We start from the raw sequence: 15,608 nt of genomic DNA on the forward strand, positions 1-15,608 counted from the left end.
GCCAGGTTTCGGTATGAGGGTTATGTTGGCCTCATAAAATGTGTTTGGAAGTATTGCTTCTTCTTCAATTTTTTGGAAGACTTTGAGTAGAATAGGAACCAAGTCTTCTTTGAATGTTTGATAGAATTCACTAGTATAACCGTCTGGGCCTGGACTTTTATTTTTGGGGAGATTTTTAATAGTTTTTTCTATTTCCTCCCTGCTAATTGGTCTGTTTAGGCTTTCTGCTTCTTCATGACTCAGTTTAGGAAGGTTGTGTTGTTCTAGGAATTTATCCATTTCTTCTAGATTGTTGAATTTGGTGGCATATAGTTTTTCATAGTATTCTACAATGATTCTTTGTATATCTATGATGTCTGTGGTGATTTCTCCTCTTTCATTTTGGATTTTATTTATTTGAGTCCTGTGCCTTTTTTCCTTGGTGAGTCTTGCCAAGGGTTTGTCAATTTGTTGATCTTTTCAAAGAACCAGCTCCTTGTTTTATTCATTTTTTCTATAGTTTTTCTGTTCTCTATTTCATTTATTTCTGCTCTGATTTTTATTATCTCCTTTCTTTGGCTGGTTTTGGGTTGTCTTTGTTCTTCTTTTTCTAGTTCTTTAAGGTGTGAAGTTAAGTGGTTTACTTGGGCTCTCTCTTGTTTGTTCATATAGGCCTGAAGTGATATGAACTTTCCTCTTATTACTGCTTTTGCTGCATCCCAGAGATTCTGATATGTCGTATTGTCATTTTCATTTGTCTGTATATATCTTTTGATCGCTGCGCTTATTTCATCTTTGACCCATTCATTTTTTAAAAGTATGTTGTTTAGTTTCCACATTTTTGTGGATTTTTTCCCCTCTTTTTTGCAGTTGAATTCTAGTTTCAAGGCTTTATGATCAGAAAATATGCTTGGTACAATTTCAATTTTTCCCAACATATGTCAATTCTTGAGAATGTTCCATGTACACTAGAGAAAAATGTATACTCTGTCGTTTTGGGATGAAGTGTCCTGTAGATGTCTATCATATCCAGGTGTTTTAGTGTTTTGTTTAAGGCCAATATATCTTTATTGATTCTCTGTTTGGATGACCGATCTAGTGCTATCAGCGGTATATTGAGGTCTCCAAGTATGATGGTATTTTTGTCCATTTTTGTTTTTAGGTCAATAAGTAGCTGTCTTATATATTTTGGTGCTCCTTGGTTTGGTGCATATATATTAAGGATTGTTATGTCTTTTTGATTCAGTGTCCCCTTAATCATTATGAAATGACCATTTTTGTCTCTGAGTACTTTTTCTGTCTTGTAGTCGGCATTATTAGATATGAGTATTGCTACGCCTGCTTTTTTTTGGGTGTTATTTGCTTGGAGTATTGTTTTCCAGCCTTTCACTTTGAATTTGTTTTTATCCTTGTTGCTTAGATGTGTTTCTTGTAGGCAGCATACAGTTGGATTTTCTTTTTTAATCCATTCTGCTACTCTGTGTCTTTTTATTGGTAAGTTTAATCCATTTACATTTAGTGTAATTATTGACAATTGTGGGTTCCCTATTGCCATTTTATAAATTGCTTTCTGTTAGTTTTGTATCTTGTTTGATTCTTCTCTTTTGTTTTTCTATCACTTGTTTTTGTTTGTTTGTATTCCATATTTCTTTCCTCTGTTGCTACTTTTTTTAAGTCATGTGTTTTTGTGGTGGTTTTTTCAAGGGTGGTTACCATTAAAGTAATGAAAAGGGTACCTACCATATTCATTGTAGTACCCCATCTTATGAGTGTTTCTGTGCTTCATCGTCCTTTGTTACTGTTAATCTCCATCCTCTCCCCCCTTTTTTTCTTTTGTTGTCACAGTATAAATTTGGTTTTATTGTGTTCTTGGTGGAGCTGTTACTTGTGGTTTTGTTTTGTTTTGTTCTTTGAATCTGGTTGGAAAACCCCCTTTAGTATTTCCTGGAGTGGGGGCTTTCTGATGATAAATTCCCTCATCTTTTCTGTATTTGTGAATATTTTTATATCTCCTTCATACTTGAAGGATAGCTTTGATGGGTATAGTATTCTTGGCTGAAAGTTCCTCTCTTTCAGGGCTTTAAATATTGGGGTCCACTCTCTCTAGCTTGTAGAGTTTCTGCTGAGAAATCTGATGATAATCTAATAGGCCTTCCTTTATATGTTATACTCTTCTTTTCCCTGGCTGCCTTGAGGATTTTTTCCTTGTCATTGGTTTGTGCCATCTTCATTATGATGTGCCTTGGAGTAGGTTTGTTGGGGTTAAGAAAACTCGGTGTTCTGTTTGCTTCTTGAATTTGAGGCTTTAGTTCTTTCCACAGGCTTGGGAAGTTCTCATCTATTATTTGTTTGAGTATGTTCTCCATTCCATTTTCTCTCTCTTCTCCCTCTGATATACCTATTATTCTTATGTTATTCTTTTTGATGGAGTCAGACAATTCCTGTAGGGCTTTCTCATTTTTTATTATTTTTGAGTCTCTTTCTTCTTCTCTCTGTTGTGCCTCAAGTTGCTTGTCTTCTAATTCACTAATCCTTCCTTCTAACTGGGTTGTTCTATTAGCTAAGCTTGTTACCTCGTTTTTCAGCTCGTGAATTGAGTTTTTCATTTCTGTTTGATTTGTTTTTATAGTTTCAATTTCCTTGGTAATATATTCTTTGTGATCGTTGAGTTGTTTTCTGAGCTCCCTAAATTGTCTTTCTGTGTTTTCTTGTATATCTCTGAGTATTTTTAGGATTTCTATTTTAAATTCTCTGTCATTTAGCTCCAAGGTTTTTAATATGTTAAATTTTTTCTCCATAGATTTTTCCACATCTATTTGTGTTACCTCTCTGTCTTTTATATCCATAATATTTGATTTCCTTTTTCTTATTGGCATCTGAGGGTGGTCTTGTTGATAGCACTAATGAGAATTAATAAAGAATAAAAAGGGAAAAAAAAAGGAAAAAAGAAAAACACCCCACAAAAAAAAGTAATAATTTATTATTTCCCCCTCTTTTCTTTCTTCTCTTCGCCTCTTCTCCCCTCCTTTTTAGGGAAATATCGTGATGACCTGTGAATTATATTATGCTAAATGGAACAAAAACTGCCTATAACGGAAGGCCTGAGTTGGGGTGAAGTGTTCAAGGAGCAAAAAAGGGAGTAGGGCCCTACAAAATGCAAAAAAAGGAGAAAATCTTGGTCAAATATAAAATGATTTGCTTGTAAGTGATGGTCGACTAAGAGATATAATGAGAGGGATAAGAGGGAAACAGAAAAAAGGAGAAAAAAACAATAATAAAAAAACAAAAAAATAAATAAAAACCTGTTGTATTAAGTGGAGCAAAGACTAAATACAATGGAGATCCTGGGTTGGGAGGAATGCTAATGAGTTAAAAAGCAAAGTAAAAAGCACCCAAAATGCCACAAAAACAAACAAACAAACAAAAACAAAAACAAACAAAAAATCCCCCCCAAAAAAACTTGAGTCCCAAATTAAATTATTTGTTCGTGATTGAGGATTGGATGGGAGGAAAAGTAAAAGGAGAAAAGAAGAAACGAATAGAAATGGAGAAATAAGAAAAAGGGAAAAACGAAGGAAGAAAAAAAGGAAAAGAAAAAAACAAAAGGGGAGAGAGTGAGAGTTAAGGGTGTTGTAGTGTAACCCTAAAGGAGAGTAAGGACGAAGGAAAGAAATAAAATGTAACACTCATGGGTAGTATAGTTCAAGAAAAGGGAAGAATAAGATGGGCAGAGAATAAAAGGACTGAGGTGGAGGAAATAGAAATAATAATAATAATAAAGGCAAGAAGATAAAAGAAACAAACAAACAAAAATAATGGAACAAGTTATAAAGTCTGTGGATTTTTCTTGATTTTGAGAGGTTAACTTCTTCCTTTTTCTTTTCTCTCCCTCTTCCTGGTCGGTGACTCTGTACCCCAGGCTCTGCCCCTGTGTCACGCTTAGGTAGGGATTTGCAGTTGATGAGATTCTACGGCAATATCATATAGTTGGCTTCAGTTTCCTTGGTAGTCAAGGCTTGTTAGCATTTGCAGGATCCAACAATTAGAAAGTTTGCTTTCCCGGAGCCTCTCTCCTAGTCTCCCCTTCCTGAGTTAGCCTGGTGATCCAGCTAAGAGGCTGCCACTGCCTCTGCCTGGGGAGTAAGAGGCTCAAAGAGCTGGGAAATCACCACTCTATCCCCACTCAGCGCAGGGCTCTGGGTAAGGCTCTGGCAGTCAGAGCCGCCAGCGTAATTAGGCGGGGCTGGGAGCCAATTGTTCTCAAGGTGACTTTCAATAAGCCTCTAGGCCTGTTCGGTGCCTAGCACTCAGTGGGACCACTCTTCCCAGGCTTTCCGCACTTTGTAGCCTGTTCTGGCTGGGAAGAAGAGGCACTAGTCACTGCTTGCAGTACAGATCTTAACATCTGCCAAGTCCCTCTTGTTAGCTTATATCCCTGAGTATGAAAGCTCTGTCAATCAGAAGTTGCCCCCGCCCCTTTAGCAAGAGGCACTAAAAAATATCACGCCTCTTGTCTTGGATCTCTGAACTGAGAGAGATCTTATCAATTAGAGCCCCGTGGGTCAGTTGGGAGGTGCGCAGACTGTTGGTTAAGCTGATTTTAGTGATTGGATCCGCAGATGTGCTCCAGAAAGGCCTGCAATCTGCCCGCGCGCCCCTCCCCCAACGCTTGATTGTTAGCTTGAATGGCTGGGTGAGGTGCCCCTCCCACGGAGAGAAGCTCCGGTGTAGGGAAGATAGGTTTGGCGCCCTTCCCGCTTGCCGCTGGCAGCTGGGGTGCACTGGGCGCGGGGGAGAATGGGGTGCTCTGGGTGTGCGGGTGAGTGAGGTGCTCTGGGCGCGTGGGCAAGTGGGATGCTCTGGGCATGTGGGCGAATGGGGTGTTCTGGGCACGCCGCCGGCTAGGGATGCTCGCTCGCTGTGCACACGGGAGCTCGCTGTGCGCCCGGACGGCAGCGCCGCTTCTCAGAGCACCCCGGCGGCTGCTCGCAGCGCGTAGGCTGTTGCTCCCCAAGTGTGGGTGGGCAGTTGCTCGAGTTGCTCGCGTGGGTTGACTCACCACTGGCGCACTTCCTCCTCCTCGGCTTGAGCTAACGTCCGTGTGGCAGTTAGCTTCCTCCACACCTTCAGCTCCCTCCCGACTCTTAGCTCCAAGTGATAGCAGCTCTTTTGCCTTCAGTGTTTGTGGAACTCCGGAATGCTCCGAGGATAGATTTTTCTGTTTCTAGTTGATAAATTTGTTGAGATTTTGGGGAGATCTGTCGGACGCACTGCTCGCAGCGCCATTTCCGTGACGTCACTGAAAACCCTCCTAGTTTCTAATGGAACAAGCTCAGGTGGGGAATCTCCACTACAAAAGATGAAACTTGGGATAGAGTTTTTATTTAGTTCCCTAAAAGATGTTCTTCTGCTTTAGTTCATGTGCATTAACATAAATAAACTTCAGGCTGTGAAGACCTGGTTTGTTTCTAAACAAGCTTCCTCTAGGCCTGAGTGCTTAGATTGTGGTAAAGTGCATATTCCTGAAAAGGTGAAAAGGCTTTTTGTGGTTATTTTTTATTTTTAATGATTTTTGTCTTACCCACCCCCACATCACTTTCACCTACCACCACAGGAGTTTATGTTTACCTATATTTTTTCCTCTCATTATAAGTTTTATAGATTAGATGTAGAAAGTTTACAAAAGTCAAAAGTATAAAACCTGGCCTTAATTCAACCCTCTAGAGACAATCACTTTAAATATTTTGGAATGTTTTCTGATTTACCCTGTGTACATGAGCATCTATTCACTGCTTTCTTTCTTTTTTTAATTCTGAAGCTTTCTCATACCACTATCTCATGAACATTTTTCTCAATTATTAGTTTTATTTTTTAATTTTTTTAAAAAAAAATTTAAGTGAGAGGCAGGGAGGCAGAGAGACAGACTTCTGCATGTACCCCGACTGGGATCTACCCGGCAAGCCCCTTATGGGGCAATGCTCTGCTCATCTGATGTTATTGCTCTGTTGCTCAGCAACCGAGCTACTTTAGTGCCTGAGGCAGAGGCCATGGAGCCATCCTTAGCACCTGGGGCCAAGTTGCTCATTTGAGCCATGGCCACAGGAGGGGAAGAGAGAGATGGAGAGAGAGATGGAGGGGGGGAGCAGTGGAGAAGCAGATGGTCGCTTCTCCTGTGTGCCTTGACTGGGAATCAAACCCAGGGTATCCACATACTGGGCTGACACTCTACCACTAAGCCAACTGGCCAGGGCCCCATCATTAGTTTTCAAAAGCAGAATTTTAATGGCTCTGTAGGAGTATTGGACATTTAGTCGAGTTCCCTTTTTTTTTTCTCTTATAAATTAGAACCCTGGAACACCGTTGCACTGAGACCTGCATGGCATCTGGTAATCTGCTAGGAAACAAGTTCTGTGAGAGGGAACTGTTGGAATAAAAAGTACACCAGTGAAAGTGTGTCCTGCATGTTGTCCTGCTTCCTTCCAGAAGCACAGTGCCTGTTTCATACTCCCAGCACAGGTTTGAACCTCTTTCTTTCTCTTGCATCTTTTTTATTATTATTATTGATTGACCAATTTTGGAGAAACAGAAAGAGGAAAAGAGAGAGAGAGAGAAGCATTCATTTGTTCCACTTAGTTGTGTGTTCATTGATTGCTTCTGTCTCCTGCATCTTTGGGAAATTAAAAAAATTTTTTTTTTAGAAAATGGAATGTTGAGTTTTGATTTTCATTAGTGAAAAATCAAAGGATATCCCAAGTATTTTTAATCATTTGTTTTATACTGTTAATTGTCTGGGTGCTTTACTTATTTCTAGTTGAAATATTAGCCTCCCTCTTACATAAATATTTATTTAATATTAAGGATATTAAAAACCTTAGGATATTACAGTGGAGAAAAAAAATTGTTTTTCTCTACTATCCTAGGTTCTGTAGCTGGGACCCAGACTGAAAATTAGACTGATAGAAAAACAGATTGAAAAAGAGAAAACCAGAGTTTATTAACGTGTGCAGCTAGTGTGCCTATGAGAGTACTTTGTGATAGGGGCTCAGAGTGTTGGTTAGAACCTGGACTTATGTAGCATCTTAACCAAAGGGCAATACAGCTGTAGACAAGTATAAGCAGAGGAAAAGGGGTTTGGGCTTTTAAGAGCAGGAAACTTGAGAAAATAAATATATGAAGGGGGAAAATGGAAAAGAAGAGGTCATTTTAGTATGGTTTGTTTGCAGAGCCATTTTAGTACTGACTCTCCCATCATCTTCATGGCCATAACACTCCCCCCGAGGAGGGGGTTTATAGCAGCCCCATTTCTCAGCAGTTTCTGCTTTTTGTCAGGCAAGCAAAGCTTTGAGAAGTCTTCTTTCTGATCCTCATTTGTGTCTGATTCAAAGTCATCCTTATGCCCAAGGTAGCTTCTGGGGTGGCCATATTCAGATTCCCTACAATATATATATTTTATAAATCTGGGTCTTTATAATTTTGTTTATGGTATTTTTGATGCATGGGAATTTTTAAATTAATTAAAACGAGTTAAACTGTTATAAAATCTATCTGTCTTTACTTACGACATTTTTTTCACCTTGGTTTTTATCCTGAGGATTTCATCTCCACTTCAGAATTGGATAAGTAATGTTTTCTTCCAGTGTTTTTATGTTGTTTTTCTTTTGTTTTCTGTTTTTATGTTCCTTCCTTTTGATGTTATTGTTTCACACATTCTACTTTATCCTAGTTTTCATTGTTGTTTGAAAATAAGATTGTTTTCCTTATCTCCCATTTGTTTTTCATCTCCATCAGAAATTTTATTAGTTTCCTTAATGAATATTTCTTCACTCTGGCAAGTGAAGCAGTGAGATCATGCCTTTGAAAATAATATAAATTTTATTTCTTTAGTGTATTCTTAAAAATATATAGGTAAAGACCCTGGCTGGGTGGCTCATTGGATAGAGTGTCATCCCAGCACTCTGAGGTCACGGGTTCAATCCCTGGTCAGAGCACTTTCGAGAAGCAAGCAATGAGCGCACAACTAAATGGAACAACTAAGTAGAACAGCAAGTTGATGCTTCTCTCTCTCTTTTGCTCTCCCCTCCCTCCTCAAATCAATGAGAAAATTAATGTATATATCTACATATATTAATATATAGAGAGAGAATCTACTAGATTTTCTGTAGAAAATCTGCCTTTTTAAATTTTTTTAATGGAACATGTGCAACTAACATTGAGAACACTTTGTACAGTCAGTTTTCTCATTGTTTAGTCATGGCTCACAAGCCTCCTGAGGCCCCACCATCATCATAGATGATGTGTTCCAAGTCCCTGTCTTGAAACAATGGCAAAGAAAGCAAGCCTACAATGGTGAAATGGGGCCATGACTGGAACACTCTTATGATCTTGTTAGCAAGGCTGATGAAGTGTTACCGTGCCTGACTATAGGGTTGTTTTCATTGTTCTGTAGGCAGTGGGCGTGAGGAAGACTGGAGTTAGGGCATAGAAACCCTAACACTAGTTCAGGAGGGAGGGAGGATAGTGATGTCCAGTTCTGCACACTCCATCCCAAGGAAAGTTAATCAGGGACTAGGGTTCAGTTTGCAGATAACAAAAACCACACTAGGTACTTAAGGAGCAAAGGATTGAATGTAGAGTAACAGTGCTCACTAAATTGTAGGAACAGCTTAAGCCAGGGCCTCCAGAAGGATTCCTGGAACAGCTCCCAAGACTGGCCTGCCCAGGAAACCAAGTCATAATTAGGAGGCTTGGGAATCAGGGGATGATTGTTGAACCGCTGGCTCTGAGATCACAGCTGAGCCACCTGCAGACCAAGTCCCCCTGCCAGATCTGACCAGCAGCATGGGTGCCCCGCGTGCTCCCTGCCTCACTCCATTCCTAATTCAAGTCCTCCCAAAAATGAGAACTAGGTTGTGTACTATTTTGGGTCACACGGCTGAGTGGCAGAACTTGAATCACATTTGCAATCTTAGCTGTAAGGGAGTCTGGAAGTGTTTTCCTTCCAGCCTGCACACCAGAAGAAGGACGGGGAAGAACCCCGACCATGTTCCCAGAAGCCGGGTTGGCCTGGTGGAGATGGAGCACGAGGGACAGGCGCTGGATGTGTGTAGAAGGGGGCCTCCCTGGACGTGCTGACCGATTGATTGGGGGGTGTGAGAAGAGGGAGAGTGACAGTGACAAGGGTAATGTCAGAGACAAAAGCGTCATACTAAGTCCCAGTTTTGCATTTTTCAGATATTTTAAAGTCCCTTAGTCTTTGCTTTAGTGACATGATCAGGTGCCACAGCAGAGTAACCACATTTCAAGAGCAAGTGCTCTCAAAACTTGCTCACACTTCTGAGATCCTTTTGAAGATATGTCTGAAGGTATTTTCTTCTCCCAGTGCATTTTTGTTAACACAAGTAGAAGTCAAACAAGGGCTGTTGTCTAGGTGCAGCCACAGGACCCCCCCCACCCATCCCCCTTGTCTCACCCCTCCTGATCTGTGGAATGTGCCTCAGGGTGGCCCTGCAGGCTTTTGAGGGTGTTGTTACGGGCAGAGCCACAGGCGGGAGGAACCTCATCTTGGGGAACCTGCTGGGGCCTGGAGCTGGTTTGCTTGTTGATTCAGAGATGCTACTTTGAGCCTAATTGAGAGGGTGGATGTACCAGAGGGCTGCCTGGTCCTGGCTTCCTCGGCCCCCTCCCCAGGCTGGGAATAGCAGTGCCTGAAGACCCCCCAGACCACACTTTCTTTCCTTACTGGTTGTGGAAGTGGTTCTCTCTCTCTGAACTGTTTTAATTGTTCACTTCACTGTTGTTCATCTATAGAGGTTTAATTGAGGAGGCCAGTGAACATTTTACTTGGTAGTAACTAAACTGGGTCTTGAGGCCCTGGCTGGTTTGCTCAGTGGATAGAGCATCAGCCTAGCATATGGATATGCCAGGTTCAATTCCCGGTCAGGGCACACAGGGGAAGCAACCATCTGCTCCTCTCTCCCTCCCCTCCCCATTCTCTCCTTCTTCTCTCCCTCTCCTCTTTCTCTTCTTATTCAGCCAGTGGCTTGATTGGTCAGAGTGTGGCCCCAGGTGCTGAGGATGGCTTGGTCGATCTGAGTGTCAGCCTCAGGTGCTAAAAAGAGCTCTGTTGATTTGAGCATGGGCCCCAGACAGGTTGCCTGGTGGATCCCAGTCAGGGCGCATGCCAGAGTCTGTCTGTCTCCCCTCCTCTCACTAAATAAATAAATAAGGAAGGAAGGAAGGAAATATTAATTGGGTCTCGGATACCCAAGGCTAGGTACAATTATTATTCAGGGGGCTGAGTTCACAACAGTGTTGGCAGTTTCTCCCACATCCCTGAATGCTTTTAGAAAATCTCTTGTCCCCTGGCCATCTAATATAAGCATAGTGTGCTCCTTTGTATCATTTATCCTCAAGTAAACTCATCAATGGGAACTCTGGGGGAATACCTGAGCCAGTGATTCTTCACCACAGAGCCAGCACCTGGTGCCCTTCTCAGCAGCAGCCTGGAGCTAGCTGTGCACCTCTCTTGCCAAGAATGTGCCAGGTTGAGGCACAGGCAGGTGTGGGGAATTATGATTACAGGTGTCACAGCACTACTTCTCCCAGGTTAGCCAGCTGTGCTTATAGAAATAGCTCCTGCTCTTCAGGTTGATGGCTCTATGGGCAGGTTCCTGTGCTGGGCGGTGAGGAGAGAGCAACTCTCAGTGACCTCAGTGTGTGAACCCTGAGTTAGTTACCGTGCTGTGACTCAGAGTATAGGCAGAGCCCACATTTCCAAGTTATAGAGATTGCATCTGGAAAGGCGTTATTAAAAATCGATTTCCTCCTAGAAAAGTATATGTCAACGTAAGAAATATCCAAACCTGTAAGAATTTTTAATGAGTTTATTTGAGCCAAACTGTTGACAATTACCAGGAAGTAAAGTCTTAACAGATTGAGAAAGTGCTCTGGAAAATGGCGGTTTCATCACTTATTTTATATTATACATTAGAATCAAAGGGGAAGAGAAAGGGTTACATGAAATTGAATGGCTGTAGGTTAGGGAAACGGGTGAAAGCCAAGTGGGAAAACCTCTGGGATCGGATAAAAAGTGAAAATGTATATGCTGAGACTTTTACACAGGTAGGAACGAGATCATTAACGGTTAGCAATGAACATTATAACAATAATAAGGAAGGGGTTTGTTGGTTCCTGCTCTGGGGGGTGTCTGCCCTGAGGGGGCAGGAAAAGAAGATGACCTTACATTTTAAAGGCATGTTATCAGGCACCTTATTGTAGATGCAAAAAGACAACAGAAAAGCCCCATTAAAGTAAACATTGACCTTTGTTAGAGAAAAATACATCCCTAGGAAAATACCCACCATAAACTGCTTTTAGTTAGAAAGATTTAACTTTGACCATCCTCTGCAGTTACTTTCAGTCTCTGAGTTTGCAAGGCCGTTGTGCAGGGCTCACCTGAGCTTGTCAGGTTAAGTTGTGGCCCTTCATTTAATTTTTTTTCCACCCACATATACATGAATGTTGGTTTCCCAGATTTGTCATCAAAAATCCACTTAACTCATAGTCTAGTTTTACAATCCTTCACTTGCAGTACAAAACAATAGCCAATGCTCGTGTGCATGATTCATACCGTGTTTGGCCACATGCTGCTCTTGAACCCAGTCCAGGACATTGAAGCTCATTCACGGTCTTCAGAATGACAGGGAGATATGGCAGGTCAGGGCCATCAGGGGTTGTCCGACTGGAGCAGGTGCAGAAGCCCCTGGGGGGCTTGTTAAACAACGTCTACCACTTACTTCATTCTGGAAGTTCTCAGTGAGGGGGCTGGACAACTCTGACACATTCCCAGGTGATGCTGCTCCTCCTGGTCTCTGGGACACACTTTGAGGACCACTGGAATAGACATAGGAGGAAGTCAACCATCTAAAGAACTCCTGTATTTAAATTCCTAATGATAAGATTCTATTCAACTAGCACTGGTCCACTCCCCCAGAACATGAAAAGCCTGGGCAGTGGCACACCCTGACTGTCCCCTCACAACAAGGCCCCTGTGGTCGGTCTGTGCTTGCAACCTCATTCCCTTCCTTTCTTGAGTTTAGCATTGGCCATCCCTCTGAAAACTGAGGGGACAGAGGAGTTAGTCACTCTCCCTTCAGGTCTCTGGAAAGTTGGACATGCTTTGGGAGCATCAGTGAGCAATAAGTGTCCCAAGGATTCCAGGTCAGAACGTGACAGGCAACTGTCTTCCTCCTTTGTCTGGACCAGGACCTTTCTCCGCAGAGTCTGCTGCAGAAATTCAGCTTTTCTCAAAGCCCACTGACACCGAGGCCCAGAGCTCAGGACTCCTGGGGCTCTCCAGCAGGCTGTCTAGAAATTGACCTGAGTTTACAATGCCCTTTAAGGATCCCCTCCATCATACTCTGGGTCTTACGATAGACCCAGTGTGCGATATCGAAGAAGGCAGAACTAAGAGCAGATCTCAGCCCAATCTTCCCCTAGCCCATGCCACGCCCACAAATACTGTCCCTGCTTCCAGGACTCTGTTCTGACATTCCCTACTCCTTTACCCACTTCCTCATCTCTCCAGCTTCTTCACTGACCTGGAAGCTTTAGCCACTTCTTTCCACCAGACAGAGTGTACCTGTGCCACTGCGGGTGATGGGGTGGACACTGCGGTCTTGACAGTGCCACCACCAGCAGAAACTCTTTGTTTGCCCCTTGAGGCCAGACTTAGCTGTTTGTAGACTGAGTGCTATACCCCCACCAGTGTCCCACTGGGACATACACCCACTGGGAGGGAATAAACGTGGGGTTGTCCCCTGCTTCTGCAAAGGAGAAAATAAAAATTGGAGGGTTGTTTTATGTTTGTTAAATAGTAAAACTTAGTTGCAAAAGTAGTCTAAACATTGCATTCAGTAGTTGATTGGTTTTCTCTCCAAGTAGGGCAGATAGCTTTAGAGTGGAATATGGGAGAACACAAGGAACATTTATGAGGAAAATTATATGAATGCTTAAAATGGGTATTTCAACATTTGCCATTAACCCGCTTTATTTTTAAGACCACTTATGAAGTTTGTGGTGTTTTGGGGGATGGAAACACAAAAACTTCTTTTGAATTCTTTGTGTTATCATGATAGCTGGTATAAAATGTTGGCAGGGCCTTCCTGCCTGCTGGGCTGTGCGACAGCTCACGGGTGCTGGTGGACAGGAGTGCCAGGCTCCTTGGCTGCCCCCATCCCTTGGGTTACCTGTCATCCCAAGGGGACAGAAGGAACACACATCCCCAGATTTCATGGTGGCACTTCTTGCAGACTTTTATAATCTGTCTCAGGCTAAAACATTATGCCGCCTCTTCTGTAGGCAAGTTATATTTCTTGTCAGGTTTTTAAAAAATGTCAAAGAGACTCTTAATGGTGTACATGACATGCCGCTGTAAATGGTGTCATGGCCCTTATCACGGTCATTGTTTTGCCCTTGTGATTGACTACAATTGGCATCTGTGTATGTTTCTCTCTGATTTATTTTCTATTTGCCCCCTCTAGTGGGATCTTGTGTGTGATAATGCCTGGAAGGTGCATATCGCTAAGTTCTCCTTACTGGTTGGATTAATCTTTGGCTACCTAATAACTGGATGCATTGCTGACTGGTGAGTACCACAGTGCCCACGCACGAAATTTGGAAGGCACGGCAAGGCTTTGCTGGCTGTAGAGGAGTGGTCCATGTTAGCTGCTCTTACTGAGTCTTTTCTCTGCCCTGGTATTGGTGCCAGAACAGAGGGCTAAAGCTGTTACTAGTACACACAGACCCCTTTCAGAGTGAGAATTTAAATTCATTGCAATTCTCTAGCTGCTAGAATCTAGGAAAACTAGCCTGTAGCTGTATCTCCCACTGACAGTCAGTGTTTAAATAGGAGGAGCCTGAGGATATAGGTTCCGGGCTTTCTGGGCTGAGCCCTGACGGGTTGGATGGACAAGACACATAAAAAAATGGGGAGAGGAGAACCCAGCGAACTCAACAGGTAAGGTTGTACTGATTAGCACCTCAAAGTGTCCTGCACATTTTAGAAGGGGAGAGTCCTTGATGTTGGCTTGGCCAGGAGATGCCTCTGTGGGCCCATGGGGAGCTGGGCCTGGACAAGCTGACAGCATGTGGCTAACAGATGGGCACTTCAGGCAGCAGCGGGGCAGTGACCAGAGCTGAGAATGAATGTGCTCTACTTGGTTGCATGAGGAGGTCTAAGGGTCTAGAACAAAGTGAAGTCCAGAATGGGGAGGCTGGTAAGGTGGGGCTGGGGAGATGGTCACAGGGATGGTAATCATAATAGTAACAGCAACAGTATTAGGAGCTGACACTTAACTGACTAATTTCTGTTGCCGGGCACTGTGCTATTTCCATACATGAATATATTCCATCTGCACAGCACTCCTGTTAGATAGGGACTGTTATTGCCTCTGTCTTACAGTGGAAAAACAGAAGCACAGAGGTTTAAATGGAATCCCCAAGTTCAGTCAGCTTTCACGTTGGAAAGCCAGGACTGCAAACTAAGCTGCGTGGCCCCCGAGCCACCTTCTTATAGGGGTGCCATAACACTTCTATTTAAGGCTTTCTGCAGTCACAAGGGCGGCAGCTGTGAAATGTCTGAGTGGGGAGGCAGTTGCCCAATGTTGCTAAGGTTTTTTTTTTTTATTATTATTATTTTTTAAAAAATTTTAATTGAGAGGATAGGAGATAGACTCCTGCATGCACCCTGACTGGGATCCACCAGGCAACCCCTATCTGCAGCTGATGCTCAGATCAACTGAGCTATTTTTAGCACCGGAGGCTGGTGCTTAGACCAGTCCAGCACCAGCCACTGGTGCGGGGGGGGGGGGGGGGGAAGGGGGAGAGAAGGGGGAGCAGGAGGGAGAGAGAAGCAGATGGTCGCTTCTTATGTGTGTCCTAACTAGAGATCGAACCCAGGATTTCCATACACCAGGCTGATGTTCTATCCACGCAGCAAACTGGTTAGGGCCAACAGGGTTTTCAAGTAACATGACTGCTCAAGGAGCAAAGCATGGGCTAGCTGTCCCTCCCTTGTCATTCTTTTATCTTTAAAGGGACTGTGTGTGTGTGTGTGAGAATAAGGACATCGTGGACCCAGTGACATAATAAGGACCGAGGATGATATGGAGCAAACCGCTATGCCTGTGGCCAGCTCTGCGGCACCCTCTCTGCTTGGTTAGCTGAGAAAGCAAGCTGGGGCAGAGCTGGGGGCAGGGTAGCAGGCAGAGCCTGGAGCAGTTCTGACACTGTTTTTTTAAAAATTGATTTTAGAGAGAATGAGAGAGAAAAACATCAATTTGTTGTTCCACTTATGCACTCTTGTATGTGCCCTGACCAGGAATCAAAACCGCCAACCTTGGCATATCAGGACAATGCTCTAACCAATTGAGCTACCTGCTCAAGGCCTGACACAAGTTTTAAGTTCTGGAAATTTCTTTCCAAAAGCTAGCATGTCTTTAAGAGTTCCTTGCATTAGTATGTGAGATTCCCTGTGTGTTCAGAATTTGCTTAATCATTGGTGGTAAATGTTTCTTAAGGACACGTTCCCTAGGGACAGGAATGGGGAAGCTGTGAAGAACCCCTGAGAA

General features: G+C 43.1%; 2 protein-coding genes across 5 annotated transcripts in view; one reads left to right on the forward strand and one right to left on the reverse strand.

Moving 5' to 3' along the window:
- The window catches only part of NQO2 (N-ribosyldihydronicotinamide:quinone dehydrogenase 2), a 698,677-nt gene that overhangs the window by 270,045 nt on the left and 413,024 nt on the right, over nt 1-15,608 (reverse strand). The gene's annotated exons all lie outside the window — the stretch shown is intronic.
- SLC22A23 (solute carrier family 22 member 23) overlaps nt 1-15,608 on the forward strand; it is a 204,375-nt gene that overhangs the window by 34,149 nt on the left and 154,618 nt on the right. For all 4 annotated transcript variants that reach the window (XM_066377043.1, XM_066377040.1, XM_066377041.1 and 1 more), the window contains exon 2: nt 13,521-13,624. In XM_066377043.1, the coding sequence (XP_066233140.1) occupies nt 13,521-13,624 (104 nt within the window). The remainder of the gene's footprint in view (nt 1-13,520; nt 13,625-15,608) is intronic.

This window comes from Saccopteryx leptura, chromosome 3, assembly GCF_036850995.1.
Source record: "Saccopteryx leptura isolate mSacLep1 chromosome 3, mSacLep1_pri_phased_curated, whole genome shotgun sequence".
In the NCBI taxonomy this organism is placed as follows: Eukaryota; Metazoa; Chordata; class Mammalia; order Chiroptera; family Emballonuridae; genus Saccopteryx; species Saccopteryx leptura.